At 36.1% G+C, this 13,702-nt stretch overlaps 1 protein-coding gene across 5 annotated transcripts in view; it reads left to right on the top strand.

The window, feature by feature from the left end:
* Positions 1 to 12,086, top strand: part of PLEKHA1 (pleckstrin homology domain containing A1) — a 58,774-nt gene extending 46,688 nt beyond the window's left edge. For 2 of the 5 annotated variants that reach the window (XM_019940166.3, XM_073793853.1), the window contains 5 exons: positions 756 to 824; positions 4,293 to 4,357; positions 4,964 to 5,027; positions 6,963 to 7,052; positions 9,642 to 12,086. In XM_019940166.3, coding sequence (XP_019795725.1) covers positions 756 to 824; positions 4,293 to 4,357; positions 4,964 to 5,027; positions 6,963 to 7,052; positions 9,642 to 9,956 — 603 coding nt within the window. In that variant the 3' untranslated portion in view covers positions 9,957 to 12,086. Of the gene's footprint in view, positions 1 to 755; positions 825 to 4,292; positions 4,358 to 4,963; positions 5,028 to 6,962; positions 7,053 to 8,293; positions 8,365 to 9,565; positions 9,588 to 9,641 lie in introns of those variants that run through there. The other 3 variants (XM_033841600.2, XM_019940167.3, XM_073793854.1) reach the window with 3 other exon arrangements.
* The last annotated feature ends 1,616 nt before the right edge of the window (positions 12,087 to 13,702 follow it).

Raw genomic sequence — 13,702 nt, 5'->3', positions numbered from 1 at the left:
CTGCTTGACCTCACATCACTCCTGGCAAGTCTGATTAGCTTAGGTCAGCCAGAGGAAGGTTCTTTCAGCTCTAATTGTGTGATCTTCTTTAGGCTAAGGGAAATGAAGGTAAGGGCTGAAGGTTTTTCATTCCAGCATGTCTACGGGTAAAATCAGAATTCTCATCAGGTCGAGTGTTAGTTAGGGCTTTTAAAGAGACATTCCTTTCTTTTTGTTTTACTCTTAAATCCAAAATACTAACTAACCCTTAGAGATATTGAAGTACTTTCACAAAAGCTATATTTCATTGACGGAAGATATTTGTACAAAGCATATTCACTTTATTAAATACGTGTTGCTTTCCTTCTTAGTGTTATAAAGTACCTGTAGAAGGATTCATGCATTTTACAGACGAGAAGCTTCATGTGGTTTAACAACATTTCCTGTGCTTGCTGTTGAACTCTTGGTGGCATTTACTTTGTGGGGGATGGGGAAGTGCCTTTTTTTTTTTAACTTTTAGAGCATAAAAAAAATAAGACCATATTATAAAATCATACAGTAAGAGCTGAAAGCCAGCCACCAGAGTTGAATTAGGAGTTCAAGGCCTGAGTAGCAAAAGAGATGAAATTTCCTGTATCTCCTCACTAAGGGATGCTAGTAAGGTTTTCCAGTGCTTGACATTTCTGATTGTGGGTTCATATCAGAATAATTAAGTTGTTATTAACATTTGACATTCTTAGAAACAGAAGTTTTATGTCTGTGTTCATCTCTGATAGATGAAAAACTGGAAGAGAAGATATTTTCAATTGGATGAAAACACAATAGGCTACTTCAAATCTGAACTGGTATGTTGCTGAGTCATGAATGTTGCTTTAAAAATGTTTGACAAGTGTTACACTGTGGTGATTATATAATTTCTTGTCCTGTTTTCTATTTTTAAAATAATTAAAATCTGGTTTTGAGAGGTATATGCAGTTCAGTTTATTTTGTTGTGATGCTTTTGGTTAATGATATTTTTGTTAAATACATCTTAAATAAAAAGAGTGTATCTTCAAAGGCATTCTACCTTGAAAGAATTAAAAATATCAGAACCCCTCAGTCTACAGATTTCCTCTGAAGGCATTGGAGGAGGTGGTAGAAAGAATTAAGTCTCTGAAAGTCAACATTTGACCCTCTGATTTCTGCCTTCTCTTCCCTGCCCTCTCTTGATATTTTCTTTTCCATTTCAGATTGACTTTTAAGTTTCTTCATATAAGATATTTTTGTCCTATCTGAAGGCAGAATCAAAGATTGAAGGTCCATCTTTCACTTGTTTGAGTAACATCCTTATTTAAAATACTCCTGTCGTGTGACTGAGCTCTGCAATAGATTGTTGGATAAATTGAGTGCGATCCTACCTCTTCTTTTTATGGGACATTTGAGGGGGGAACCATACGTTTTATTTGAATGACGGTACCAGAGCAGCACTGTCCAGCTGAACTCTGCACTGATGGGAATGTTCCATTATCTGCATTGGCCACGTCTGCTGGTTACATGTGGCTCTTGAGCACTGGAACTATGGCTAGTGCGACTGAGGAGCCTGACCGTATTTAACTTTAAAAGTAAAGCCGGTTGTATCTGGTATTCGTTAATTTAAATTCAAGTAGTTACACGTAGCTAGTGGCTACTCTATTGGACAGCAGAGCACTGGAGAATAGGAAGGGAATGTTTAAGATTCATCTCAGGTGTCTGTTCTTCTGGAAGGCTTTTGGACTCTGGATTTCGTGGCTTCTCTTTACATACATGGAAGCTGATGCCCACACCTGTCATGATACTTCCCACTGGCTTTTGTAATTGTTTGCATACTTGTCTTTACCAGTTAATTGCATGAGCTTCTTGAGAGCAAAGATTCTCTTTTGTACCCTTTTATGAACACAGCACCTGGTACTTAGAAAATAATCAGTAAGTGTTTTTGAATGAATAAAAAAATGAAATAGCATAACAAGAATAGCCATTTTAGCATGGGACCCTTTCTTAGACTTCAAAACCTAAGAGCCTCAGTTGGAAGCAGTAGTTATTTGGTTCGAAAAGTACCAGCCTTGGTGTCTCAGAAGCTACCCTTGTGCTTGGTTGGCAGGTTGATTCGTTGCTTTCGGTTAATGCCAATCCTCTGGGAGGAGTCCTTCCTGCACCAGACGTTCATTGAGCTCTCCATGGCCCTGGTGCACTGGGAACTGGGAATAAAGAGGGCAGTCAGTGATGTTCTGGCCTTCAGGAGTTCAGTTTTACCAGAGAAATTGACATGTCCCCTTGTCATCCACAGTAGTTATAATGAGACAAGAACTATTATAGAAATATTTACTATAATTTGAAAACCTGCATGTGGATATTATGCTATAAAGTTTGAGATGAAAGAATACTTGAACTATCATAGGAGGTAGGGAAATTATATTATGTGTATTCAGGAATATGTTAAGTATTTAGCAAACACAGATAAAGCTGAACACTTTAAATATAATTATTGACCTTTGTCAGTTACTAAGATGCACATCCCCTCCCCCCGTTTTAACATTTCTGAAATCTTCAGGTCTCTTAGGGATGCTGAAGGTGAGGGAGCCAGGCAGCAGCTGTGCTGTGTTGTCATTGCCTGTGTGTGCACAGCACCTTTGGGTAAGATCAGAAGACACCAGGACCAAAACCTGCAGAAAAGGGTGCTGGCAGCTGGAAGAAAATCTCAGGGACACAGTGGGAGATTCTTAGGAAATGCTGTAGTATCACCAGTGGTCTTTCTGGCCCAGAGAATAGTATGGAGTGAAAAGCACTGCGATTGATGGCTTCTAGTCAGAAAGTGAGCTGGGGTCTGAATGTGAGGTTTTAAAAAACCTTAACCCATTTATTTTGCCTATTTTTATATATGCTCAAGGATAATATATGATAAAAGTTGATGTTTAAAGTATAAAAGGGCTCTTTTACAAAACCTTTTGATCATGGAAAAGTTTGAACATAAAGTAAATAGATAGAATAGTATTCTGAACCCCTATATAGCCATCACCCAGATCTCATAATTATCAACACATGACTAGTTTTGTTTCTTCTGTACCACCACCTACTTCTCCCTTCCTATTTTGAAGCAAATATTAGGCATATCATTTCATCTGTAAATATTTTTGTATGTTTCTCTGAAAGATAAGAATTTAAAAGTTTCTTTCAGTAGGTATAAAAGATTTCAGCAGACAAGAAAAACTGGAGAAAATATTTAATAACATATATCACAGATAAAACATTAATATCTGTAATATGTAAAGAACCTTAAAAGTTGGGGGATCCTTCGTCACCCTGTTTTCCCTCTTTTCCTCCCATCAGTTCCTTACAATTCAGATGTAAATTTTCTAGGCGAGGCACATCAGTGCAGGTGTCCCAGGTGGTGGTGCAGGAGCAGGAAGGAGTGTCTGGAGTGGCAACCAGTGTGGGCGGCCAGAGCCACGCAGATGAAGAGGCCGTCCTAGAGCTTACCTGCAAATGAGTTACTTTCTAAAACTTAAAAAATAGATTTTGGTTTTAAAAAAGTGTTCAGCCATGGTTTAATTATTTTCTTAGTACTGCATAAAGTAATGGTATGTCTTAAACTCATGGTGTCGTTTTCAGTGAAATACAGTGTATAGTATTTCATGAAATGTTTACTGTAAGTACTGTGCTAACTAGGAGCTAGTTATATCTTATGTGTGAACCTTATATCTAGTTTTGTAACCTTAGGTGAGGTACTTAATATGGCTAATCCTGTTTCCTCAGGTGAGTAATAGTGCATGTATTCTAGGGTTGTGGAAAGTGAGATAACACATTTAAAACATAGCAGATGTCCCGGCACTTAGTAAATGTTTAATAAATTGTGCTTGTTAAAATGATGTGTTCATATAAAAGTGATATTCCTAAAATGACAAATTTAACTCAAAGAAGCTGGGTATTCACTACTCTGGTACCCTCTGTATGAAAATAACATTCCAAAATAGGAAGTACTCCACTTACTGGGTATATAGGGGTTCACCAAGGAAAAGTCTGGTGGTTAATGGTTTTTAATAAGCTACACCGTCATTTAGCGCATAAATAATGTGAACATGGGTTATATGCCAGTTTCCTTGTTTCAAATCACAGTGTGTATCAGGTTATAGTATTTGAGCTATTCTGATGCTGGATGGTTCAAGAAGGTAGATTTATGTCTTAGATGTGCTTCAGGAAAGAAGCATGATTTTCGCATAGACCTCTAAATAAAACAACTAATGCTTAAAAGCATTTTAAGAATATATGTCATGTATCTGTTTATTTGCTTTTTTTGACAGGAAAAGGAACCTCTCCGCGTAATACCACTTAAAGAGGTTCATAAAGTCCAGGAATGTAAGCAGAGGTAAGCACCACCTCTGACTTGGTGTCTGACACAACTTATTATTACACAATATATAATTCCTTAGTTTAATTGATGTACTTACAGATGATATTTTTCTGTGTTATTGCTAGTGGGTTATGCTAAAACTTTCCAAACCTTCAGATGAAACAGAGTATTGAGATTTTTTTGTTTGAAAACTACAAATTAGGAAACAGTTCTTAAGCTTATTAATGGAAAGGACAAAATTTAAAGTGAACAGCTATCGTATTTGACAAATTGATGTATTATTAATTCTAGTATTTCAGGGTTGCTGCAATAGAGCTTTGTAAGAATGTTAACTGTGCCATTGTTTCTTTGAGCAAACTGATTTCTTCACAGTTGAAAACTTTGAATTTTAAAGTTGTTTTATGAACCTTTCTAAAAATACATACAACTATATAAAATATGTAAAATTTAATGCAAAAATAAATCGGAAAACGATCACTTAGTATTTCTCAATTAAATCAGTATTTTATCTCTAATATTTATTTTCTCATTGACACATATTTGGTACTGGGTAAAGAAGTGAAAGGAAACTATCAAACAACTGCTATTTAAGTACAATTGGAAAATTTTTTTTGTTAACAGTGACATAATGATGAGAGACAACCTCTTTGAAATTGTAACATCGTCTCGAACTTTCTATGTGCAGGTAGGATACTTCTTTGGAGATTATAGATCCTCCTAACAAGAAATAAATAATTTTAGAGGTGAAATAAACATAAATAAATGTGTTGCTCATAAAAATAAGCAAAAAATATGACAAATATAATTGCCAATTTAATAAAAAATGTTATATGTAAGATTATTGGCAGGTCATATGTTCAGCCAATAGGGGTATTCTTTGATGGAATTAAGTTTTATTTGGAGGAAGGGAAATGCTATTTAAGTTAGATGCTAAGTGTACTTTCAATTTGGATTATTTTTGCACATATTTTGGAATTTTAATTATATCACCTTTTGGTAATTTTATAAGAAGAGGGGCTCGAATATCCATAATAAAAGTACACAGTATATCGTATCATTTCACTAATGGTAGATAGTATCCTATGTTTAAGTTTAAAATACACTTTTTACTTAACACATTTATTTAGATTAGAAGTTTTTTAAAAGAACATTTGGTTTTGTTTTATAAAAGTTACTACATATGCTTATTGCAGAAAATTTAGAAAATACAGAAATATGAAGAAAAAATGTTTTATAAACCATGTAGAATTCCACATTCAGGCAACCATTCTTTTTTTTTTTCCTTTATTAGAGCATATCTTTTTATAACAAATGGGATTATATGATATCAATATAGTGTTATATCCTATTTGTTTACTATATTATAGTCATTTTTTTCTACGTCGAAAATTCTCTTGGGCTTCCCTGGTGGCGCAGTGGTTGAGAGTCCACCTGCTGATGCAGGGGACACGGGTTCGTGCCCCGGTCCGGGAAGATCCCACATGCCGCAGAGCAGCTGGGCCCGTGAGCCATGGCCGCTGAGCCTGCACGTCCGGAGCCTGTGCTCCGCAGCGGGAGAGGCCACAACAGTGAGAGGCCCACGTACCACACACACACACACAAAAAACCAATTCTCTGAAAACCTTTTAGAGCTATGCTCTCTTATATGAATGTTTCACAATTAAACTGTTTCTCTACTGTACTGTTACTGATCACTCATTTACATAGTTTTTGTACATTTACTGTGATTTAATGTGATAGTGCACATTTTGTGCATAAATTTGCCTGAATTTCTTACTTCTTTACAATACGTTTTTAGATCGAGGATAACTATCAGAGCGTGAGCTTTTTTAAACCTCTTTATTTTGCCAAATTGACTTCTAGACTGGTGCTCCTGTTTGTAGTGAATGAAAGTATACTCTGCCTTTGCCTACTTTGAGTTTTTCCTTTTAAAAACTCTTTGTTAATATCATTGGTTCAAAAATATTACTTGTATCTTTAAAATTTTTAAACTACTAGATAGTAGAATCCAGAAGTAAAGGGCAGTACCTCTCCACCCCTCTGAGGGCCTTGTTTAATTGGATTAAAGTCATAGTAAGGTTTTTAATTCACATTGGAAGTCATGGTCCTATCAAGGAAGATGATGCTTTGGAATATGATGATTTAGGGTATTGTTAGAAATTATTATTTTATTTATTTATTTATTTATTTTTTGCGGTACACAGGCCGCTCACTGTTGTGGCCTCTCCCGTTGCGGAGCACAGGCTCCGGACGCGCAGGCTCAGCGGCCATGGCTCACGGGCCCAGCCGCTCCACGGCACGTGGGATCTTCCCGGACCGGGGCACGAACCCGTGTCCCCTGCATCGGCAGGCAGACTCTCAACCATTGCACCACCGGGGAAGCCCCATATTGACACTTTTTGATGTGTCTCATCTTAAAACATTACATGCCCAACTTACATCTCTGTAAGTTACCCAGCAAAACCTGGTTTAAAAAAGTGATTTCTAAAAGTTTTTGGAAACCATTGCCTTAGAATGATTTTGTTGTTGACACTGTTAATTACCAAAATGAATACATTGGATTTATAGACATAGGAGCTGATTTTGAGGAAAAATTGAATGAATCCTTCCTTCCCCTTAGGCTGATAGCCCTGAAGAGATGCACAGTTGGATTAAAGCAGTCTCTGGTGCCATTGTAGCACAGCGGGGACCTGGCAGATCAGCGTCTTCTGTATGTTTCCTGTTCTCTGGGGTGATACTCCCTTGGGTCCCCTGATCCTGTCAAGTTATTTTTCTTCCTCTCCCCCTAATCCTTTCAGTTTCTTTCTGTTTTGAGATTTATCTGCATGTTGACTTTCATACCAATTGGACTTGCAAAAAAAATAATGCATTTCTAATTTAATGCTTCCTGTAGTGTTATGTATACATAACTTTCTGTGCATTGTATTGTCTTAAATGCACAAGCAGGGCAACTAAAGAATGAACATTTCCTTGTTTTGTTTTAGGAGTTCTTACTTGTCAGTAGGTCCAGATTTGGTATAATTTTACCAATTCTTAGTATGGTATTTGGCCTAATCATGTGAGGCACCTTTAATTGTAGCATTACACAGTTTTGTGAAGGTCTCAATTTCCTTTTTGCTTCCTATGATTTCAGTTTAGGTTTTTGCCTCACTAGTGCTGGAAGACAGTTGAGCAGCTGGAACTTTAAATAGAATCTAGTGTTCTCAGTCAGTATTTTCCATTTCATTCTCATTTTTTACTAGGTTAATTTAAAAGGCTGCTTTTTACTATCTTAATTATCTTTTTGGTAGTATAATAATAAAATTAAAACAGCTAAACATTCTCAGTAAGGAAAATGTCTTTACTTTTTAATTTATCATGTACAAGTTCATCATATAGGAATAAGATTTAGCTTTGGAATACTTTGGCCACTGATCTCTGATCTGAAAATACAAATTCTACTAAGGAATGAAGAACTTTCAATCGCCTTGAAGTGCAGCACATTGGTCTGCAGAAGGTGGTCTAACGTGGAGCATGAGAGCCTTTAGTATCTAGACTCATTGATGCTGGATAGTCTGCACTTCCAGTATTTTCCTGCATTTCTAGTATTGCAGTAATATTGTCTTTTAATCGTTTGTTAGAAATGACTCTAGATCAGGAAATACAAATCCATTTTTCTCACTTTTAAAGTTATTCTTCTTGTATCCTGTTTGGAATGTCTCAGAAATTATTTTCATAGGTGTTAATTTTGTAACTGCCTGTGTTTTATGTGACCTTTTCAGCAGTCAAGTATGAGACTCTCTGCAAAAACAATGTCTGTTGGGAAGAGGAAAAGTTGGAGAAGGGCGTTTGTGTTTTGTGCTTTGTGGTGGGGGCAGATTGGACTCTCTAAGCTGTAACTATCAGCGGAACTTTCTCTTCCCCCCCTCCAGTACAGGTTAACTCTAATCTTAGCTTTGCACTGTGTTCCAGATGCGGCAGGCCAGAAGGCTGTCGAATCCTTGTATACAGAGGTATACGTCCAGAACTGGGGAATGCAGCACGTATGTGGGCTCTCACGCAAACGTGCCTTCTTACTAGAGGGCCTGGACTTACTCACTACTTAACAACTGATTCTGGAAAGTTGAGTTAACTAAACTGCCTTCTGCAGTTATCATAACTGACTTTGTCAACACTAACGCAAACTATTTCACTACAGTTATCAGGTTGGATACGGATATTAATAAATAAATAATAAAAAAAGAGACAACTTTACTAATTTAAAAAGTCATATCTACTAAAGCTTAATTTACTGAATTGCCACAAGTTTCAATTTCTGTATTTCCTGTATTTTGAAATTTTTTATACTACACCACTTAAAATGCACCTTTGTGGTAACAGTTTGCTCAAACTCACAGGTGCACATGCATTGGATAAACTCTACATTAGTATAGTGTGCATGGTGTATTAAATCTCAGGTGAAATTTAGCCATCTAATGGGAATCTAGAGTGCTTTGTAGCACTTTGTTTTCAAAGCCACTAATGTCACAAATGAACACAATATACTAGGAGCTATATGGCAATGCATTTGGAATGGTCATATTTCAGGCTGTCTTCAGATTTGGTTTAGTTAGAAGCGTATTGAAATTAATATTCACAACTGAAATTATTTCACCACAGTTTTAATAAATGCTTAAATATGTACCCTTCTCTGCCTTTAAAATCTTAAACCATATGAATGTATGCCATATGCAAAAATAAATGCAATTAAATAAGAAGTGAAAAGACTATGATATTATTGGTTGCAGTGAAATTCAGGGAACCAAAAACTTAAGTTCGTGAGGCTGACAGACAAAATAATAGGTTTGAAAAATGTTGAGTTTTGCTTATTAAAGAGATAATGGCCTTTTATTTTTATATTCTGCATTTTCATTTTTTAATCTTTCTAAAATGTGTGGGATAATTCCTAGTGTTTATTGAGAATAAACTCTTAAATAAAATGGTAAAGCTGGTAGGCCCGCTGTTAAACACAGTTCAGTTGCAGTTGGCACACTGCATTCCCCTTTAGGCTGAGTCTTCAGTGTCAGCTACGAACTTTGGCTTCAGAAAAAAGAACTGTTGTTCTTACTGGGCGTGGTTGTTGGCTGTCAGCGCTCTAAACTCACTCCTAAAACTGCATTGCTTTGGGTAGGAACTTGCACATGTACGCTGCATGGCTCATGCTTCTGCTCTGTGTGTGTGTGTTTTGTTCTGTTTGTTTTTCAGAGAATAAAGTCTCACACTGAGTTACTAGCCTTGCCGTTAATGATTGCCCGTGTCTGATCAGCACCCCTCTTTGCAGGAGCATTCCCGCTGTCCTTCCGAACCCAAACACGCTCTCCTCTCTGCCGGTGCCACAGCAGCCACCCCGCGATCCACAGCCTCTCGCAGCGACTCTCTGGTCTCAAGCTTTTCCCTGGAGAAGCGAGGATTTTACGAATCTCTTGCCAAGGTCAAGCCAGGGAACTTCAAGGTCCAGACTGTCTCTCCAAGAGAACCAGCTACCAAAGTGACTGAACAAGCTCTGCTAAAACCTCAAAGTGAAAATGGCCCTCAGGAACAAGATTGTGACCCCGTGGACTTGGATGACGCAAGCCTTCCAGTCAGCGATGTGTGAGAGGGAAGCACGTGGAGCCTGACCCGCCTCATCCGCCCTCAGTGTCCTTTCAAGAGGCTTCTCGCCAAAGATGATAAAGGGGAAAGGGCTTTAATGCATATAGTGTACTGCCTCATCGATGTTCTCTTTATAAGCTGGTAAGCCAAGAAGCTAGGGTGTGGCCAAACTCAATGCAATTTCTTTAAAAAAAGAAAGAAAGAAAGAGAAAAGCCCGAAGTATCTCAGTATAAGCTGTCTGAAGCTTTGTTCTCATTGGGATGATAAAAGTGTGTGTGATATTTTTTCCAAGCGAATTTGACAATTTAAATGTTTCACAATTTAAAACATGAAAAATGCTTATTAATTATTTTGGTTGTTTTAAAAATGCTACTGTGACTTCCAATTAAATGTTCAATCTCTACACATTCTTACCGGTTAATATTATTGAATGGAGTATTGCCAGACAAAAGGATCTAAACTCATGACGTCTGTGGTGCTGTAACATTTACAGTGCAGTGTGGACAGTTCTGAAATGGTAGCCATGTTTGATGCTCTGGGTCTCAAGGTGAGCTGTGAGTTTTGCATAGAGGATATTATTGGACAGTTAGTGAGGATCGTATGTTGTACTGGGATGGAGAAAAGGGGAGAATTAAAATTCAAACAACCGTATCTCGGACATTTATTTGTAAAAGCTTAAGACGTGCAGCAGTCATTGCTTTATTCAGTGAAAATTATTTGATACGAAATTTCTTGGAGATCTGATTTTCTTGTCAGAGTTTTGTAAAATAGTTCTTATTTCTATATTTGGATCAGTGAAAGACCTCAAGTTTATGTGTAAAGACATACTGCCCTTAGTCATGCGATTGTAACCTCTGTGTTTTGTCACTAATAGCCTGTATTCAAGTGCCTGTGTTTTTTCATCTTGTTTAGGAATATTTTGAGATTAATGTGCTCAGAACCCCTACATGATTGGTTTTAAACTATTAGGATAAAATTAATTTTCAGTAGCATAGGTTAATGTACTAAATAACATACCATTTTGTGTTAGAGATACCAGAATGTTGTTATTCTACTATCTGTGCAATATATGTTTTAAAACACATATTTGACTTTACATTTAATCATGGGGATATCATAAGTATAAGCACCTCTCTAAAAGATCGTTAGTTTCAGGTGTTGAGTAATAGACCAGTTTGACCAAGTACTGTTTTTACGGTTCATTCTTAAACATTTGCTTTAAGAAAATAGTCTTGAATTTCACATGCTGCTATTTTTATGATATTTTGCCGTATTACAGTACTGTGTTGTTTTGAATTCGTAAATGTCACTGTTTCTCCTTTTCGTTTTCTAAGATGACTTCTTGTTTGAGAAAGAGAGGGGAGGGTGGATTTCTTATTACAGTCGTGGGGTCCAGAGGTTACTGTCTATTATACTAGAATTATCATAGCATCACTTTAAAAATCCGAATGCATCAAGAATGCACCACTCAGCATTTTTATTCATAAGCTAATATTTTTAGAAGTTGTATTTAGATTCTTCCTTTTTTGCAGCTACACTTGAGAATGATAGAATGAAAAGGTTTTAAGTAGTTATCGCTTTCTCTGCAGATACATCCATTACAGCAGCTCCTTTAGAAAGCTCTTTTTTCATGAACACACCTAAGAAATCTTGTGTAGACAGTTGGCTATTTCAGGAGCCTAATGCTGTTTTCTTTGGTACAGCTTTTACATTGCATGTTCATGTTAATATTTTGGTATTGGTAATTTGATATATTCCATAGTGGCAAAATATTAGCTCTATTTTGGGACTTTTTATAGAACTACCCTTGTATAAAATAGCACAGGGAAATGGTCTTGTGATTGTCAGAGTCTCCTAATATTTATCTCAATACTTTTATAATTCTATGAAAATTATTTAATTATTTTAAAACTTATACTTTTCCTGTAAATATGTCACATCTGAATTGTCAAAGAATTACTTTGAATACCTTAATATTTGCTGCATTTTTTTCTGTATATATAACATGTCTTCTTTCAGAATGGGAATATATGTGTGCTTCCCATTGTTTACTTTTATGTCTGACATCTTTATACATCAAACTGGTTGAACACTGTAATGACTTGAGAATAAATTGCTCAAAATTAATTCTAACTTATTTCTCATTTGGTCTGGTTCAGTTCTTGTGTGAACAAGTAAATAGAACAAGTACAAAATGTGTTTGGTTAATTGACTTGAATTTAAGGACAGATTATTTGGTAGACTTGGAAGGGTGTAACTTGATATGAAATTGCACAAGGAAACATGAGCCTTTTTGGGGAAAAGAGCTTATTTTGCTTAATTAGAAAACGTGTTCTCAAAAGCAAAATCAATTATTCTGGCTTCAAAGCATTGTTTGAATCATCCAGGCTGCTTTTGCAGTGTTTGGTTATTGGTTAGATCGGTATGACACAAATAAGGATGAGTGCAGAGGACATACTGATCCCCAGGTGAGCTGTAGACCTGCACTCATAAAAATGCCCTGTTAAGTATTAGAGGCTGCTTCTTGCAAACCCACTATTAGTAACAAGTAGTCCACACTTGCTGTGTATCCAGCATCTAGTAATAATGCAACTGGATAAAGGATATCTGTGTTGGTAATTTTTATTAACTGGTGCAACTTAATTTTCTTTCCCTGAGAAGTATTTTAAATGTTTTTATTTTTTTTTTTAAATGTGGAAGTTCTAAACTTTGTTGCTTTCACCAAAAAAAAAAAAAATAAAAGATCCCTTTCTCAGCCATTTTTTTACTTCTAGTTAAAGTAGTGCTGTGTCTTTATCAGAAGTTCTAACAGTTGGTGAGGCAGGAAATGTTTGTATAAAACTGGAATGACATACCAGCTTAGTACCAGACTTGGTAAGAATCTTCCTTGTCATGGGAGGTTTGACAGTCCACATATGACGCAGCGAAAAATACACTTAGATGGGTTCGTATTTTCCATTTGCAAACTTCCCTGTGAAGCAGATCCAGAATTGGTTATTTGTATATGTTATTTTTTAATGACTTAACGAAAATCGTATTTTTGTCAAACCTCACGTAAGACATGTATTGAAAATATTGCTGAATTAGAGTTAACATTTACAATTTTGACTGACGAAATCCTAGCGTTTTATTTTTATGACATAACGTGAATAGTGCCTTACTATGGTATATTCATGAAGTAATAGCGCCACCTTCTGGTTACATCATTGTTAAATTTGAAATCTCGCTATTTCACTCAAAATTAGAGAAGATACGTAATTGCCTAGGATAGTTTGGAAATTAATATAAAACTTAAGTCAACATTTGTGAATGACTTCTTTAATAAACCTTTTATTTGGAGATAACTGTAGATTCCCATGTAATTGTAAGAAATAATACAGGGCTCTTGTATACCCTTTTTACTCAGTTTTACCCAATGATAACATTGAAAAACTACAGTAAAATAATATAACCAGGATATTGATACTGATATGGTCAGGAAACAACAATTCCATCATCACAAGGATCTCTCATTGTGGCCCTTTTAGAATCACATTTACCTCCTACTTTACAGGTTTGGAAATAAAAGTCAGTTGTTTAAAATCACACTAGGTTTACAATCCAATCTTCTTTATTTCAAGGTCTGGGCGCTTAACCATTATGGTACTGCTGCCTCAGTAGAAGTCTTGAAAATCATTCTTTGTTTATATTGTACTATCTCCAAATTAATAAATGAGTTGAATTTTCATTCAATCTATTTTCAATATTTT

The sequence above is a fragment of the Tursiops truncatus genome, chromosome 16 (genome assembly GCF_011762595.2).
Source record: "Tursiops truncatus isolate mTurTru1 chromosome 16, mTurTru1.mat.Y, whole genome shotgun sequence".
NCBI lineage: Eukaryota > Metazoa > Chordata > Mammalia > Artiodactyla > Delphinidae > Tursiops > Tursiops truncatus.
The sequence above is the reverse complement of the archived record's forward strand: the minus strand, read 5'-3'. Positions and strand labels throughout refer to the sequence as shown.